The 19,628-nt window shown below is 40.2% G+C and overlaps 1 protein-coding gene across 4 annotated transcripts in view; it reads right to left on the bottom strand.

Moving 5' to 3' along the window:
• The window catches only part of PTPRG (protein tyrosine phosphatase receptor type G), a 721,438-nt gene that overhangs the window by 294,776 nt on the left and 407,034 nt on the right, over positions 1–19,628 (bottom strand). For all 4 annotated transcript variants that reach the window (XM_036869404.1, XM_036869405.1, XM_036869402.1 and 1 more), the window contains exons 3-4: positions 16,799–16,978; positions 2,741–2,889 (exon numbers count right to left, since the gene is read on the bottom strand). In XM_036869404.1, coding sequence (XP_036725299.1) covers positions 2,741–2,889; positions 16,799–16,978 — 329 coding nt within the window. The remainder of the gene's footprint in view (positions 1–2,740; positions 2,890–16,798; positions 16,979–19,628) is intronic.

Raw genomic sequence — 19,628 nt, 5'->3', positions numbered from 1 at the left:
GCTGGTAGCATATCAATGCCCACAACAGTGACAATCAGAAACGTCCCCAGAAAACACCTAATGTCCTCTGAGGGGGAGGATACTGTCTTTAGTTGAGAACCAATGCTGTATTCTACCAATCCCAACCCAATCTTCCACAATGACTCTTCTCTGACTCTATATAAAATAAATAATGTCCCCAATGCTGATAAATTACTACATGGTACATTATAATTTTCTCACTTTCATTTTAATTTCTTGAAAAGCAGTGTAGTTATGTGGAAAGACATAAACCAAGTCTGAGATGTTCAAACAATGTAAAAATCTCAGGGAGAGCTGGTGTTAATAAAGAACTCAAATAAAACAATTTAACATATCACAGACATGTCTTGCGCAAAAGTGAGCAACTTTTCTGTGCATATTTTAAAGTTAAATTTGATCCCGTTACCTTTGATCTCTGAAATTCAAGTTCCTCCAAATACAACCACTAAGTAATTTAACATGTTTATCGCATTAGAAAAAAAAACAACAAGCTATGAACCAGATGGGCTTCAAAGAAGCACCCAATTAATATAGGCAGCCTTACCATCTGACATGACTTAGAAGAAATAAATTCAAATAGCTTGGTCAAAAGTAAGTCTGGGGGCTTCCCTGGTGGCGCAGTGGTTGAGAATCTGCCTGCCAATGCAGGGGACACGGGTTTGAGCCCTGGTCTGGGAAGATCCCACATGCCGCGGAGCAACTAGGCCCGTGAGCCACAACTACTGAGCCTGCGCGTCTGGAGCCTGTGCTCCGCAACAAGAGAGGCCGCGATAGTGAGAGGCCCGCGCACCACGATGGAGAGTGGCCCCCGCTCGCCGCAACTAGAGAAAGCCCTCGCACAGAAACGAAGACCCAACACAGTCATAAATAAATAAATAAATAAATAAATAAATAAATAAAATTTTGAAAACTGCTTTGTTAAAAAAAAAAAGTCTGGGCATTGTAGCTGCCATTTCTAATTAGTTTCTGAATTTCATGGCCCTCTTTGAGTAAAAAAAAAAAAAATGCATTTAAAGTAATAAGTTTTCAAAAGAATATGCATCTAGTCTATTCACTTTTCCAGACTCAAATAGGAGGAGGAGACAGGCTTTAGGGGCTGTGATTAGGAATGAGGCATAAGTTCCCAGTTCCTTCCTCCAGAGTTTTTCTTTTCCAAGGCAGCTGCCAAATTAAGTTTTCAAACTTTCAAGCACAGGTCTTTTGTCTGGAACAACATTAACTAAACAAATGGCAACCCATTTCTAGGATAAAGAAGCTTTAGAGCAAAGCTAGCTAGGCACAAATTTTCCCTTCAGCGACACTGCCAATGGGAACTGGCCAGCAGGAGCAAAAGAAAAACCCCAAACTTAAAAATCGGATCAACTTGGCTTCTAGGAATCAAGTTTTCCAAGTACAAATCAAGCTACGATTTCTAAGAAATGATTCATTCAACATAAAAGGAGAAAGAGAGCCCATTAAGTAGAAACTTTAATGTGACTAGGACAGGAAGTCCCACGGATAGAGGCATCCTAATATGGGAAGAATTCTTGATACTGTGAATTTGTCAGCTCAACAAGAAAAAAATATGCAGCGCTTTCTCAGAATGGTGATCTCTGGTTTCTCAGGCAATCATGGATAAGAAACAAATCGATATGGGAATATAAGCATCTATAAACAAAGAAATACTATTGACTTTCTCCTCTTAAAGGGATTTTTCACCTAAGGTTCAAGGTTGTCTAAAGGGTCCATGAACGGGCTTGAGGAGTGAGGGTGAGGGATGAAACCCTACAGATTATGCACAAATCTGTGTGTACGTACATGTATTTTTCCCTATGGAGGAGGATCGAAAGTACTCATCAGATGACCCAAGTAGGTCATGACTTACTGAAGTCACAGAACACTACGAGTTGTCACTCCATGTTTGAGTACAGCCACAGGCTTGGGTACAAACCCTCTCAGTTCTTCTACAAACCTGTAAAGTTAACCACGTGGGCACCCAAACAATCAACAAATATGTCTGTCCCAAAGAAAGAATATTCACATCCTGATCATGATTAAAGGTATAAAAATAAGGTTAGCAATGGAACAGATGCGTTGTCCCCACCACAGATTAAAAAAGGAGTTTGGAAACATGCTCCCTCCCTCAGTCGCCAAAAAGATACACATGACCTACTGCACCACCTGTTCTTCACGGATCTTTGAGAAAACTGACTCAGAGGAGGTAAAATGTCGATCCCGCAAAGTTAACAGTGAGTCATACGACCAATGGCCACAGCCTCCTTCTCAACAGCGTGGACAGCACACAAACCTTAAAGCAGCTTCCCTACTGAGAGATGATTCTCAGTCCTCTTCACATATCAGTTACCTTTCCTCTTTTCTAAAGGGTGAAAACGAAGTGGCCAGAGTTTTGTACAGAATTTCACTTTGGAAAGCAGGGTTTCAGAAAAGGACAGGGCAAAGAAGCCACGTCAAATGAAACCAAGGGTCCAAAATCATCTACCAGGGGTGAGTCTACTCAAACCACGACGTCCACGACTTCTACATGCTTCACCAGTTAAACAAAGATGAGGAACTTGAGGATGGCTATCCAGCTGTCATGCTGTATATAAAAGATTTCCAGAGACAAAGGCAGGGACAGTACAAGTTTGATTTTCAGAGACGACTGGGGGTAAAGACAAAGCATCTCTTTAATGTCAAGACCCAAAGCACAGCTGCCCCTGACATCTCAAGTTTCTCTCACCTCCACAGGGAACCGCCTGCCGTTGATGCTGTGTTCAGAGCCTGCAGAACCATTGCTGTGGCCCCAATGAAATTCCACCTTCTCAGCTTTGAATCTGCCAGGCAGGCCAGCACCGCTGACAAAATAGTCGTCTTTCAGAAGGATGGCAACTGTGTAAAGCAGAAGGGAAACAACAATGAGTTTCAAAAGCACACTTGAAAGATTTCTCCTGTTGCTTCAAATAAAGTTCATGATTACATGATGGGAATTATTTCCCATATACCTGTTAGAAAGCAAGTCAAAAACATTAGTCTGAATAAATTAGCACATTCTAGCTGCAGAATGCTCTCAAGAGCCAGCTGACTCTAACTCATGAAAATTCCCAGAGAATGGTCTCAGAATTTCTTATCCATTTCACAGTTGGAAAAACAAAGAAACAAACAAAAAAACAGACAATGATAGAGTAAGTGGCTCTGAAGCAGGGTCTCCTAATTCTGCTTGATGATCAAAATTATTTTTCATTTTTAAACACTGATTCCTGGGGCTATCCCAAGATTCAAGGTCTGGAATGAGATGGGAAATATATATATGTCAGAAGCAGAAGACATGTTTTCTTGATCAGAAAACTTAAGCAAGGTGTCAGGAAATAAAATTTGCAGGTTCTACCAATATAAAGGAAATAACAGTGGGAAGACAGGTGGGATTGGGAAATGTCTTCACATTTGATAATGGTGTCCAGGAAAGTATAGTGAAAATTCTACTCATTAAGTCACTCAAATAACTGCAGATAAGTACATTTACTTTACTATTTCTTTTAATTCTAAGCATAAGAAAATTTTGCTTAGCCCATCTGGAAGAACACATAAGAAGTCTTTAACATAGAAAACCTCAATCAATTCAAACCCTAAATTTCAAAATCACATCTCTCTTCCTTGAAACATGGAAAAGAGAAATCAAGAACAAACAACTTGGACTTATACTACCAGAAAAATTATTTTTCCAAAAGGAATGTAATATCCAAGTGGATGAAAAAGAGATTTTATTTTATGTCATACATTCCCCCCCCCCTTTTTTGTTGTTGTCTAAAGTGAATTCATTCATTCATTTAACAAACACTTATTACCTGCTGAATAGGCATAACACTCCAACCAACATACTAATTGGCCTGTGATCAGAAGCTAAGCTCATTTAAGGCAGGGAAAAGCTTTCATATCCTCATTGTCTCCTCTTCCTAAAGAGATGCCAGTTCAAGCCTTAGAGAGAAATCCTGCATGAAAATTAGGTCTCCATAAAAGATAGGGACTAGACTAATGACCCATTTCTAAAACAAGTGCAATTAGTTTCAGCACTTCTCTGTAAAAAGGGAAGCATAGCTAGTGGGAAGCAGCCGCATAGCACAGGGAAATCAGCTCTTAGTGCTTTGTGACCACCTAGAGGGGTGGGATAGGGAGGGTGGGAGGGAGGGAGACGCAAGAGGGAGGAGATATGGGGATATATATATGTATAGCTGATTCACTTCGTTATAAAGCAGAAACTAACACACCATTGTAAAGAAATTATACTCCAATAAAGATGTTAAAAAAAAAAAAAAAACCAGTGATGGAACCCTGCTTGTAATAATCCCTTTTCACTGCATTCAAAAGGCAGTTTTCTCTCAACTTCTGAAAAATATACAGTGAACATTCAATTAGTGGGACAGAGAATTAAAGGATAAAATGAAATAAAAGCAAGGGTTTCTTATGCTGATTGAACATGCTACAGCATGTTCCTTTACTGTGTGCTAGGCATGGTTTAGAAGAAGGCTTGGCAAAATTTTTCTGTAAAAGGTGAGACAGTAAATATTTAAGGCTTTGTAGGTCCTATGGCCCTTGCTGTAACCACTTAACTTAGTCTTAGTAGCCCAGCAGCAGCCAAATACAGTATGTAAATGAATGGGTGAGGCTATATTCCGATAAAACTTTAGTTATCCACACTAAAATTCGCATATAATTTTCACAGGTCATGGAATATTCTCCTTTTGATTTTTTTCCAACCATTAAAAAACATAAGAACTAGCAGGAGGGGTTGTCATTTGGTGATCCCTAGAATACAATATATTTTAGAAGACAAACTATTGTGTTAAACCAATGTTCCAAAGTCCAAATACCTATGAATTAGCTCAGTATTATCTTTAACACTGTTGATTACTCTCAGCTGGTTACAGATTCTATCCATAACATTGTGCATCCAAAGGGTGAAGGCAAAGAATTTTGAGCGCACGTGTTACAATCATCCAGGGACTCCCGCAGCATCTTATAAATATTTGATTTTACCTAAATCATTTATGTCTCTGTCAGGGGTCATTTTACTTCTTTTACATGAATAATTAAAAGCATAATTAGGGAACTGTACAACCTGAAACACTAATCTCATTTTTCATTTCACAGTATTTCTCACTAGCGCACACAGCACACTACATGCACGTACTGCCCCCACCTTCCGAAAGCGGCGTAAATTTTTGTTTACATATAACACTGGAAAGAGAGAACTTGCCCAGCCACCATGCAACACTTTTCTGATGATCACGGATAACACCGCTCTGTTTCACAACAAAATGTACCAAAGGTAGCCGCTGTGGAGCACAGAATGTAGGAAGGGCCATGAGCTCACGGGATGGACGGACCTGGGTTAGAATCTCATTCTGCCACTTAACAGCAGGGTGACCTTGGGCAAGTTACCTGACTTCTCTGTGTCTTGGTTTCCATCATGATTCAAATGGCGATAACAGTGCCTACCTGGTGAGACTGTTGTGACGCCTGAAGGAAATCGCACGCGGAAAGCACTTAACCCAGTGCCAGAAATTCAGCAAGCACACAGTCAATGCGGGTTATTGCCCAACTACCAATCATTTCTAGAGACGCGGTCGGAGTTCATGCGGCAGCACAGAAGCGTAACCACACAGGTGCCACTGTCCGTCTTCAGACAGAGTTCCATTTTATTTATTTATTAAAAAAAAATTTTTTTTTAATTTACTTATTTATTTATTTATATTTGGCCGCATTGGGTCTTCGTTGCTGTGCGCGGGCTTTCTCTAGTTGCGGCACGTGGGGGCTATTCTTCATTGCGGTGTGCGGGCTTCTCATTGCGATGGCTTCTCTTGTTGCGGAGCACGGGCTCTAAGCGCGTGGGCTCAGTAGTTGTGACTTGCAGGCTCTAGAGCGCAGGCTCAGTAGTTGTGGCGCACGGGCTTAGTTGCTCCGAGGCAAGTGGGATCTTCCCGGACCAGGGCACAAACCTGTGTCCCCTGCATTGGCAGGCAGATTCTTAACCACTGCGCCACCAGGGAAGTCCCCAGAGTTCCATTTTAAAGCAATATTGCCTTTCCCACAAAACAAAATGTGTCCTTGAGCAGGGACAATAAACAGCAAAGGTAGGTGTGGCCCAAATACTTGAGATGTTAAGTGTTGAGTGGCTGCTCTGAATTTACTAAGACGCTGAGTAAAAAACAGATTTCCATTATTTCTATTCTTTCAGTCACATCAGTGAAAAGAAAATCCCAGTTTGATGCTAATATGCCCTCCACCTTTCAATGATATTCATTTCCCGCTTTACCGAAAAGTAAATATGTAAGCTAGAACTTAATAACGTTGGTACCTTTGATTTATTTTCACAGATTACAGACATAATTTTTTATATAAGTCTATCCTTGTCAAATGCACAGGGTTTTGCATTAAGGTGTTGATAAAACGTTTTGTTTTAAAATCAATTCATTTAATTAAAATCAAGTGCATCAACTGAAAGAAAAACAATAAGTGAACGATACTATGATAATAATGAATAAATACATTTCAATTTAAATTTTAAAACAGTAGCACTAAGAGTGAATCTGGATAAGGTGACATTTAGGAAGGTAGCAAACAACAGCTAAAGACTGGAGAAAGATGGGCCAGGAGGAGAAGGCAGGAAAGGTACCTAGGAGTAGACTGTCTAGAATGAGGCCCCTCTGGTTGTTCAACTGCTAATATGGATTGTGATGAAATTAAAGCAGAATGGTGGAGGATGTGGAAGAAACTGGGAGCTTCAAATTCAGGGTTTTTAACCTGGAGTCCAAAGTCCATAGCAGAAGCCACCCACAGACTTTGGGGTCTACATCCTCCTGATACAGGAAGTAAAATTCTGAGCATGGGTGCATAAACGAAGTCGGACTCTGGAGCCAGCTGGGTCGGAATTTGAGCCCTAGATCTGCCACTATCAGTTGTGAGAAAGTTACTGCATTTCTGGGTGCTTCAGTTCCTACTCTGTGAAACTGGAATAATACAACAGCAACTTCACAAGTTTGTTATGAGATCACAAGGGTTGACACATGAAAAATGCCCAGAACAGTAACTCATTCACCACATTACAGCAGGAAGATGGCACTGTAAAAGCCCAGAAATAAACCCACACATATGTGGACAATTAATTTACAACAAAGGAGCAAAGAGCGTACAATGGAATGAGGACAATCTTTTCAATAAATATAGTGTTGGGAAAACTGGACAGTCACATGCAAAAGAATGAAACTAGACTACTATCTTATATTATACACAAGAATTAACTCAAAATGAATTAAAGACTTGAATGTAAGACGTGAAACCACAAAATTCCTAGAAGACAACATAGGCAGTAAGCTCTTTGATATGGGTCTTGTTGATGCTTTTGTGGTATGACTCCAAAAGCAAGAAAAACAAAAGCAAAAATAAACAAATGGGACTGACTACATCAAACTAAAAAGCTTCTGCACAGTAAAGGAAAACATCAAGGCCTTTTAAGGCCTTTTGCCTTAACAAAAAGGCAACCTACTGAATGGGAAAAAATATTTGCAATTCACATATCTAGTAAGGGGTTAACATCCAAAATACAAAAGAATTCATACAACTCAGCAACAACAAAAAACCAAAAATTCCCATTGAAAATTGGGCAGACAATCTAAATAGACATTTTTCCAAAGAAGACATACAGATGGCCAACAGGCACATGAAAAGATGTTCAACATCACTAATTAATAGGAAAATGCAAATCAAAACCACAATGAGATATCACCTCACACCTGTCAGAATGGCTATAAGCATTGGCAAGGGTGTGGAAAAAAGGGAACCCTTATACACCGTGGGTGGGAATTTTTCCACTACGGAAAACAGTAAGAAGAAATAAAACTAGAACTACCGTATCACCCAGCTATTCCACTTCGGTATTTATCCAAAGCACATGAAAACTAATTTGAAAAGATATATGCATCCCTATGTTTATTGCAGCATTATTAAAATAGACAAGATATGGAAACCACGTAAGTGTTTATAGATAGATGAATGGATAAAGAAGATGTGTTATATGTATACACCATGGTATACTACTCAGCGATAAACAGAATGAAATCCTGCTATCTGCAACAACATGAATGGGCCTTGAAGGTATTAGGCTAAGTGAAATAAGCTAGAAGGAGAAAGACAAATAAGTATGATTTCATTTGTATGTGGAGTCTAAAAAAACAAAACAAATGAACAAAATAAAACAAAAACAAACTCACAGATACAGAGATCAGATGAGTGGTTACCAGAGGGGAAGGGGTTTGAGGGGTGGGTAAAATGGGTGAAAGGGATCAACTGTACGGTGACTGACAGTAGACAGTCTTGCGGTGGTGATAACTCTGTAGTGTATACAGATGTCAAATTATAATGCTGTATACCTGAAACTTATGGTTAAAAAATAGATGGCATTATATAAGTGCTGTTTATAAAAGTTATCCTAGGGAGAGGATCCACAGCTTTCACAGATTCCCCCTGTGTCCAGGGCCCCCCAAAATGCAAAAACGCTCTACACAGGGGCAGGGGGGCAGGTAGGAGTCACACCATGGATAAGGAGTTACTGCCCTCCTGAGCTTGACAGGATGACTGAGTACCAGGCATCCACTGCATTCTTCACAGGACATCCACACACTGTTTATAAATTAAACTCGATGTGTCTAAATAATGCTGGCCTAAAGCAAATGTTCACACTAAAATCTGAGTAAACAGCAGCAGATGCCAAAAGTTAAACAAAAAAATGGATGAGAAGGAAAATAAGCCCGTTACTGACCTACCTCCACCACTTCCCAACCAATTTTTAACACTACAAGATGGGAAAAGACTCCCATTATTGGATCATTAATGGTGAGACCTCCAGACCACCCACAATTCCAGTGTCCATCAGGTAGTGCTTTCAGGCTCCTGGTGAAAAGGGAAATGCTCTGGTCTGGAAGTCAAGACACACAGGCTCTAGTTCTAGGCTTCTACTAACGTTCCTGTAGGCACTACCATTTATTTTTTCAAATAATTTACCAAGTAACTACTGGAGAAGAAAAGGTAAGTAAATGAGACATTAGCTCCTGCCTTCATGGAGTGTACAGTTGGTGGGAAAGACAGGCCCCAGCAACTAAAGAGATGACAGAAGCAACCCTGCAAGTGGGACAGGTGGTAAGAGGTGAGCATCCAACCCCAGACTAGAGAAGGGAAGGAGGTTTCAAAACAAGGACTGATGAGGTGAGAGGTGAGCTGTGTTGTAAAAGTGCTGAAGAGAGGGGAGCACAGCAGGCGGAAAAGCTCATGCAAAGGCCCTGTGTGGAGGAAGCCAGGGTGACTGGTGCCCAGAGAGCAGGGTGTGGCATAGAGGCCAGACAGCAAAGCAGGGACAGCGAGGAGTCTGCCTGAGTTCTGCAGAGAAGTGAGAGGTCCTCGATATGGTTGAGAGAGAACAAGAAAGAAAGAGGGGGAGACGCACAGACATGATCAGATTACGTAAATAAGAAGATTACTGTGGCTACTAAATGGAAAAGGCCTGGAAGGAAAGCAACATTGGTTGGTAGAAACAAAGGGGCTTCCCTGGATGTGCAGTGGTTAAGAATCCACCTGCCAATGCAGAGAACACGGGTTTGAGCCCTAGTCCGGGAAGATCCCACATGCCATGGAGCAACTAAGCCAGTGTGCCACAACTACTGAGCCTGTGCTCTAGAGCCCACGAGCCACAACTACTGAGCCCTCGTGCCTAGAGCGCGTGCTCCGCAACAAGAGAAGCCACCAAAATGTGAAGCCCGTGCACCGCAACAAAGAGTAGCCCCCGCTCGCCGCAACTAGAGAAAGTCCACACAGCAATGAAGACCCAACGCAGCCAAAAATAAATTAATAAATTAATTTTTAAAAAAAGAGAGAAACAAAGTCAGGAGGTTACTGCATTCATCTAGCAAAGAGACAGTGGACAGACAAGGTGAGTCGGAGCAGCCTCAGAGAACCAAGAGACGCCAAGTCATGGGATTATCCGGGGTCTCGGTTAACTCACCGCTAAACTGAGCAAGAGGAACAAAGTGGATTAGTTGACCCTTTAATCACATAAGATACAACAGATGACAACCTAGCAGAAGGTTCTGTGCCCTAAAAAAGAAAGGAACGCTTCAAAAATTGCCCTCAAAATTCAAAATTGTGAATTCAGTTTTGAGTCCAGTTATGTAACATAGCGCTGGTTTGCCCATTCTGTAATTGGTAAATTAGGCTTCGGTCTACCCAGAAAATAGCCGCTACCACCCGAGTGCAGGGACTGGGGCTATGGGGGTAAGAGAAAGGAAGCGGAGCTTAGCAGACAGGAACCAGAGCTTGCAGTGCGTCTCGCCAAAGAGAGACCCAGGGAAATAGCTCTGACATGAATTCCAGGGTTCAGGCAAGACTGAACAGTAACTGGCTGAAAAGTACCCAAGAATCTGGATATTTGAAATAGGAAAAACTTAAAAAGAGCCAAAGCACATTTAGCATCCCCCCAAAGCAGAACAGATCTTTTTTTAATTACAATTAAATTTTCTTTTTTGGGCAACCTTGAACTAACCAGAGGGCTGTGGGGTATTATGAAGTCAGGGTTGGGCATGTCCAGTGTCAATGGTGCTGAACACCCAGATGTTTCCAAACATCTGTCTACTTGGCTGATGCTATGCTTTTAATCAGAAACCTTGGCAGACTCTTTGCGAGCAAAATGACCAATTCGTTAGTGGCATAAACAAAACTCAGAGCTTAAAGAAAAAAATGTGATCCAGGAAAAAGGACCCCATGCTGGTCCATCTTCAGTGCCCACATTTACACCTATCAAGGATCATTAAGATCACTCCAAGGGGGTGGGAGGGTAATGGAATAAAAATAATTTAATGGTTTGGTATCAAGCAAAACTGGAAACCCCAAGAACATATACTTGGGGTATCATTGTGTACTTCACTTGTCCAAAAGCCCTTCCCATCAATATATCAGGAATATAGGTTTTATTGAAATGAGGACATACTCAGGTTTTCACCATCAGTAGAGCAAGAAAAAACACTTTTCAAACTCTGGTTCTCATCTGTGGCCAGCTCTAAGGAAGACAGGAAGAAGGGAGAGAAGGGGGCCAAAACTAGGAGCTGGGAGTGAAAACAGACCAACAGGCAAGAGTCAGAGCATTGTTTACAGGGGTGGGGAAATTCATGGAGATGTGAGAGGAAAGGTGAGAGAGAAGGAAACTGCAAAAAAGTGAAAGCTCATGGAGAGATACTCATCAACAGAACAGAAAGAATGGAAGCAGAATAGAAATCGAAAGAAGAGAAAGCCCAAACAATCAGGGATAAGAAGACAAGCACACACACAGAATTCCTAGAAACTTCCTTACCAGTCTCAGGATTGCTAAAGGCTTTCTTCATGCATGTGACACTTGGACAATCATGCTGGCACTGTGGAATGCCCTCTTGAGCGGGGGCTAAGTGTGCAAGTCCATGAATTTGGGGAGAAATCAAGCATCATGAAAATCACCACTGGAAACTCTGTAAGGAGCCCATAATGGCAGCCTGGTACTGACTCTCAGTAAGGCTCGCATCAGTTTCTCCACCAACCTTGGACCAGAACACTGCTTCTGCAGGGCAGCATGGGGGCAGCCGTTAGTTTGAGCTGTAACTGCAGTGACCCACAGAACGCAGAGTGCCTTTCACGGTCAGATACTTGCTTGGCCCAGGGGAGCCTTGCCCTGTGGGCGAGCAGAGCAGCAGGGCCAAATGCTCCTCTTGTACTGAGCTGGGGTCATGTACTCAGTTAGGGAAGTAGCATGTGGAAATGACTGAGGTTGTTAAAATTATATTTTTCTCTTCATATCAGACTGCAATGAGGTTGGTCTTTTCTTAGTTTAAGTCTGTGGGTTCTTATGGTGTCACTTCACCATAAAAGTTTGAAGGACCTGGTAAAATAAAGTAGAGGCAACAGCCTCTTAATCCTTGTCTGAATTTTATGGGCTGAGCAACATATTAGGACATGGTTCCCAACCTACTTACCTACACAGACTTTTCGCACCATCAATCTACTTTTATTAATTTACCAACTACTTCTTGAATCCATCTATGCCAGGCACTGGTATATGCAGACAAATAAGAAAGAATGTAGGCAAAGAAAAAATATAGTAAACCAATATAAAATGTGAAAATGGAAGTAACAAGCATCATGGCAAATGTATTTACTATCCGTCCTTGGTGTGGGGGGGAGGGTAAAAGAAAAAGTAGTGAAAAAACACAAAAACACCCTCCAAACAGTTAAAACTCATAGGAGACCATGGCTTATTAACATATATCAGAAGCACCATCTAAGTCTTAAACTTTGATCATTTAGCTAGAAGCTAATGCTAGGAACAGCAAGATTATCTTGAAATGTTCTTAATGAATGCATTATCTTTTCATTCTACAAAAATGAAAGAGGGAGAAATAACTTTCGATGAAATCAAATGAGAACTGGCACAGTAGACAGTCATGGCTCTTCGGGAAGAAATAGAGAGACGCTCTCTGTCTCGTAAAGATATTTTAGACAACTTTCGAGAAGTGGGCTAGGTACAAACACGTTGCTCTATTGATTATGCTAGATTAAATATATAGCCCTCTCCGGGGGTTAAGACAGATATGAACATTAAAACTGTTTTACGGGAAAGTTACTGTCCGTATGTAACAGGACGCTTTAAATATTAACTTTCTAAATTCATATTTTGATATTCAAATGACAGTCTATTTTTCAGATAAGTGACCTGTAAATTTCTACCAGAAAAAAATAAATATTCCTTCCTGGATTTATATTCTATAAGTATGAGGTTCAAGGAAAGACTTTGGGGAAGAAAAATAGGTGTTGCTTAAAAATGAATGATTTAATAAAAATGACTTTTTTTGGCATCTAGGTATGAAAGTGAGATATGAAATGAATGACGGTAACAAAGATGGACCATGTGGCCCACAACATATGGGGTTTTTTTAAATTAAACTTTTAATCTTTCTGATAACTGTAGATCAACATGCAGTTGTAAGAAATAATACAGAGGTCCCGAGTCTCCTTTATCCAGTTTCCCCAAATGGTCACATCTTACAAAACTATAGTACAATGATATGTGTCTGTGTTTTTTTTGTTTTTTGTTTTAAATTATTTATTTATTTATGGCTGTGTTGGGTCTTCGTTTCTGTGCAAGGGCTTTCTCTAGTTGAGGCAAGTGGGGGCCACTCCTCATCGCGGTGCGCGGGCCTCTCACTATCGCGGCCTCTCTTGTTGCGGAGCACAGGCTCCAGACGCGCAGGCTCAGTAGTTGTGGCTCACGGGCCCAGTTGCTCCGCGGCATGTGGGATCTTCCCAGACCAGGGCTCGAACCCGTGTCCCCTGCATTGGCAGGCAGACTCTCAACCACTGCGCCACCAGGGAAGCCCTGTTTTTTTAAAGTGATATTATCCAGGTTGCCTATCAATACTACTCACTGCAGATATTATAAACTCCCACCTTTAATTCAGACACACAGCACTCTGCCCTGCATTTATACTGTGTTCAGCTCAATTTATATGATCCGTGCATAACTGACAAAGCAAGTGAATCCTCATATTTCTCTAAAATACTGGAATATTTACGAACTCACTTGGCATTTTAAGAACTGCAGAATAAAGAAGATTCTAGGTTCATGCTTATTTAAAAAAAACAACAACGACACAGGTTGGTTTTCGCACCCAAGTTTCTAGACAAACATAAATTGAAACTCTTTGAAGAGAACGGAAAAACAATTCGATGTTCACATTTAAAATTGCATACAAATGGTTGGCACTTTTTAAAAATCACTCCTATAGAATCATGTTAGATTATTTATGAGATACTGGCCCGCCTAGTATGGTGTCATAAATTTTGTAGTCATAAGTACAGTTTGAGCAGTCACGAGGATTTATTTCTGCTTCTCAGAAAGCCATGCTTCTTCTGAAATTTCAGAGACAGATGCGTTCATATTTGGATGGCTGTGCTCCAAAGTCAGGCGCATGCACCCATAGACAGGCAACAACTTGGGGATCACTCTGGGAAGACAGCAGAGTGACAGAGATTGATAATCAGCTTCTGGAAGACCAAGGTCATGAATCAACTTGCACTGAGTGAACCCTACACTCATCTAAAACGTGTCATTGGAGATACCAAGTTGAAAGCTGTCACTGAAACGTGTTATCTTTGCAGAAGGCTGTCAAGCATTGCAAGTCAAGTAGAAAACCATATCAGAGAGCCCAGCGAATTGCCTTTGGCAGGCTTCCGGAATGTGGCACCAAGGTAGCACTCGACAGCAAGATCCGATTACCCCAGCGTGGCAAATCTTCCATCCACCACATTCAGATCGTCTGCAGAGTAATATTCCCATCACAGGTGTCCAAAGGACACTCACATTTGAAATATAAAGCAGGGCCACCGGTAGAGAAATTCTGAATGGTAACAACAAGCACACCATCTATACTGGGGGAGTAGAGAGGTGGGGGTGAAAAGGTGTGTACAGATAACATCACTGGTACACAAGTCTGTCCTGAGCAGCTGCTCAAATGGATGAATCAAGGTACAGGAGAAGGTAGCTGCTATAAGGCCCAAAGAACTGTTTGTGGCGACATTATGAAAAAGAGCCCAAAGCTGGGAATCACTGTGCTGAGTGGGAAACAATTCTAAGAACAAATCTAGCCAACCCAAAGCAATCGGCCATGAATAATCTCAGACAAACGCTGGTTTGGAGAAAGAAAATGGATCCCCAAAGTTGTATGTGCAGCCAGTTAGGTTAAAAAAAAAAAAAAAGGCAACTCAATGACCCACAACATGGATGGGACCAAAGGACAGATAATGAAGTCATTTTAGCTCAGCATGAGGGCTTCAGGCAGCCAAGGCTCCTGAAGGGATTACTAACAGTGGTTTGTAGTGACATCCTTGGCTACAAAGGGATCATTTCAAAGATAGAGAGAGAGAGGGAGAGTTAGTTTTAATGGGTTGGGTTATAAGAGTTGAAAAATAAGATAAGAAAAATATCTTTAGCACCAATGGAATCCCAGGTAGCACTAGGCACAAATGTAATGTAACACCTAGGGATTTATTTTCAGATCAAACAGTGGGGCACAGCAAGGCATTCCTGCTACTTCCATCAATGATCTATAACTGCTATTTGCATAATAGTGATTAAGAGGGAAGGAGCTTTTGCACTAGCAATGTTGAAAATGTGGTATTTCATATTTGTGGACCCCAAGTGACAGGTGAGGTAGGTAAAAGGAAGCAGGAGGATCAAATTGCTGGTCTGATACACAAAGGTATAAGGCGATGTTCATCTGTATTCCAGTATAATAACTAACATTAACAAAGCAAATTCTCAAGGAAGATAAGGATTTTATTTTCATTTATGCATTTGGCACAGTGCTGTCCAATAGAATTTTCTATAATGATAGAATGTTCTCTATCTTTGCTGCCTGATATGATAGCCACTAGCCATATGTGGGTACTGAACACTTGAAATGTGGCTAGTACCAATACTACTCAAAGTGATCTATAGATTCAATGAGATCCTTATCAAAATTCCAATGGCATTTTTCACAGAAATAGTCAAAACAATCCTAAAATTCCTATGGAACCACAAAAGACCCTGAAAAACCAAAGCCATCCTTTGAAAGGAGAACAGAGCTGGAAGTGTTACACTTCCTGATTTCAAATTATACTACAAAGCTATGGTAATCAAGACAGTATGGAACTGGCACAAAGATAAACACATCAACCAGTGGAATAGAATCTAGAGCCCAGAAACAAACCCATGCATATTCAGTCAACTAATATTTGGCAAAGGAGGCAAGAATACTCAATGGGAAAAGGATAGTCTCGTCGATAAATGGTGTTGGAAAAATGCAACATCCACGTTCAAAGAATGAAGTTGGACCACTACCTTACATCCCTCAGAAAAATTAATTTGAAATGGATTAAAGACAAAATCTAAGACCTGAAACTATTAAACTCCTAGAAGAAAACATAGGGAAAAAGCTCCTTGGCATTGGCCATGGCAATGATAATTTGGATATGACACCAAAAGCACAAGCAACAAAAGTAAAAACAGATGAGACTCACCAAACTCAAAAGCTGGGCACCACAAAAGAAACAACCAATAAAATGAAATGGCAAAATGTTATACATCAATTATATCTTAATAAAGCTGGAAAAATAAATAGAGGTGACCCTCACCCACACCCCATAAAAATCCAAAGATCTCAATGTGGGTCTCCTCTGCTTTCAAACCCTGCAAACACACAACCTAAGAAAGCGGAAAACAAAATGATATGTGGCTAGTAAAACTGAGGGAGCGAATTTTAATCTTACTTACTTTTAATCAATTAAAACTTAAATTTGAATATAGCCACATATGGCTAGTGGCCACTATAGTAAAACAGATTTCTAAAAGTTCATGCTGTATCCTTTACATGGACTGACCCATTTAATCCTTATAACCCTATGAGACTGATACAATTTTGTTATCTATATGTATATTTTTTAATTTTTATCCTATCATATTTAAAAAAAATTTTAAAGCACAAAGTGATTAGGTAGTTTGTCCCAAATCACATAGCTAGTAAAGCAAGTGGTCAGTTCTCAAACCAAGGGCCAATTCCAAAGCTCTCATTCAGCTATACGTTCTCTGTAGCAACATACACTACTAAAGGAGCAACTCGTGGTTAAGGTAAAGACCAGAGACCCAGAAACATTTCATATTATTCCACAGACAAGTAAAGAAGACACAGTCTACCTGTTTTCCCTGTGTTTTTCATCCAGGTTTTGTTGGAAGACTCATTGTCAAAGCCATCAAGTTGCAGGTCCTGGTACTCTTCACCGACACGTGCATGCTGGTCTGAAATGTCTATAGGCGACTGGTGACTGCCCTCACAGCTGACACTAGACGTGACCCAGTGCTCAGGACCGTAGGCACCTGTTAAAAGAAAACACGACTTCAATCCTCATGGTTCAAGGGTCAGGGATAAAATGAGTATGACACACGAAAGTCAAGCACTGCATCTCCCAAGGTTAACATTTCCTACATGTCCCCACCCTAAAGATGTCAGTGCATTGGAAGACTATCAATCCAAGCCATTTACTTGATAGGGCAAGAAAATGTGAGAAAAAAGATACTTAAGATAGTTTTGCTTCTTGATTTGTAATCAAACATTTGCTAACTTTATTATCCATAATCAGATTAAGGGAGTTGAGCAGACGGGCCGTCAGAGTTGTTCACATTTTTAAAAAATTTTTAAATAATTTTCCTAAAATAAACAGAGCATTTATTCACAAGAAAACACCTTAATCAATTTAGTATGTTCTGCTATTGTGAACAGTACACTAAACACAACTTTCTTCTAGGTTCCTAGGAATTTTTGAACTGGAAAAGGAAAAGAATTAAAAATTAAAAGTAACACAACACTGGATGAGAGTCATTACAAATAATGTGGGCAATGAGGCAGGGTTTTCCTATGGCTAATTGTGAGATTTTTCAATTTAGCCAGTTTGAACACATGTATATTAAGGCACTCACTTCTCTTTCTCAATCCCTCACTCTCATAGGAAATGGGGGTATAAAGTTACCTTCAGACTAGAATCAGCATTCATATAAATAAAGACTTTTTGGGGAACATATGCTACAGAAAAAGAGGAAGAGAATGTAGCTATAACACATAACCCTAATGGACACCAATCAGGCATAGATAGAGAAAACACATTGCAACAACTGTGTCTCTGCCCTATTCAGAAATTATATATCTGGGGGTGATGTCTACTAAGTTGATAACAAGCTCTGAAATTTTTCTGTGCCCTACCTTTAACCTTCTTGACATGACAAAGCGGAAGTAGTCAGCTGGAAAAAACATCTTTTGCTAGAAAGATTAAGATAAATCTCTTTTTTGAGAATCAGATATAGAATAAGTCTAAACGGTATAATTTAAATTTTTTTTTATTTTATATTGGAGTATAGTTGATTTACCATGTTGCGTTAGTTTCAGGTGTACAGCAAGGTGATTCAGTTATACGTATACATATAAGTATCTTTTTCAGATTGTTTTCCCATATGGGTTATTATAGAATATTGAGGAGAGTTCCCTGTGCTATACAGTAGGTCTTTGTTGATTATCTACTTTATATACAGTAGTGTGTGTAAACTGTATAATTTTTAGAAGATAAAATTTAGGCTTCCCAATCAATAAAGTTTAGTGTGTGTATAAACAAACATATACATATACTTGTATTCTTAGGTTCTTTTAGCTTTAAATTCCTTCACATATCAAATAAAAGAGGATGAATGGCCAAAGTGACTTTAGGAGACCAACCCATCCATGAACCCATATTTTTCTGCCTCACTCTATACCTAGCCCTGTATGATGGAAGACACAAGGACACCTTAACATAGGTCTCCCTCCTACTAAGTCCACACCTGTGCCCAAACCTCCACCACACACTCCCTGGTCACAGATTTCCCCATCCCCCTAAGTCTGACACAGCTCACAGCTGATATAAACAGTGGTACCATGAAAAAAGCGGCAACAACAGAAAATCTTTTCAGTCACAGTAATGGAAACTTCATGGCTGCAAGAGCAACTGATGAAGCTCCCCTAAAAATGATTCATATGCTTGCTATCTGGCAAACGGCTCAGCCTCACTCTATGCCTGGGTCATTTTCCCTAATCCTTATCCCATGCAGTAAGATAAAAGAGACTATCGGAAAGAACATGTTCGCTGATTGGCAAAGATTTAGCAAAACCTCTGGGCACTTATCAAAATCACTTATAAGTGCCATAACACTTTCTAGCAAAAGTTAACATCGCCATTTCCTTTACTGTAGGACTCCAACTAAATTTGGAATTGTCAAGGGCTTTTCCCTCATGTCATTTCACCTCTTGGTCAAATTCCCTAAGACTGCATGAGATGAGTCATAAAGGAACAGAGTGTGCATTTGCATATATTTGAGCCAAACTTTATTTTCATCTTGCATCAATATATTTGAAGAAAAAAAGGAGGGGAAAGGGGACAGAAGGCTCCAATTATCCTGTCTGCTCTAAATTTTCTTACAGATGCCAAAAGCATCCACTGAAAAATGGAATAAAGTGCTTGTTGACATATTTGATAGCTGACCATAATGTAAATTCTGGCTAGCTACAATTGGGCCTGTATGTTTGAATTATGGAAACTAAGGTTTTAATGTATGTGTGTGTCTGTGTGTGTGTGTGTGTGTGTGTGTAATGCCTTTCAGAAACTCAGTACTACAACAAAATTGCACTCAATGGAAAAAAATGCATGGTAAAAATCAATCCAAACACATATGACTCCAAAGAAATAAGAATGCAAGCCATCATTTGTAAAAACACATAGACACCTGGTAGTTATCCTACTGATTAAAAAAAAATACTCTTTAAGCTCTGATAAGTACTTGCCGTTCATATTATTTCTCATAACCTGCCAGACATGGGTGAAATATAATTTAGCCCTCTATAAAAATATAATCAGGGTTCATACCAGTGAGATTCATTTATTCACTACAATCTGAAGATTTAAGCCGACTACATGCTTGCTTTCACACCTCTACCCAATATACG

The sequence above is a fragment of the Balaenoptera musculus genome, chromosome 11 (assembly GCF_009873245.2).
Source record: "Balaenoptera musculus isolate JJ_BM4_2016_0621 chromosome 11, mBalMus1.pri.v3, whole genome shotgun sequence".
Taxonomy (NCBI): Eukaryota; Metazoa; Chordata; class Mammalia; order Artiodactyla; family Balaenopteridae; genus Balaenoptera; species Balaenoptera musculus.
The sequence above is the reverse complement of the archived record's forward strand: the minus strand, read 5'-3'. Positions and strand labels throughout refer to the sequence as shown.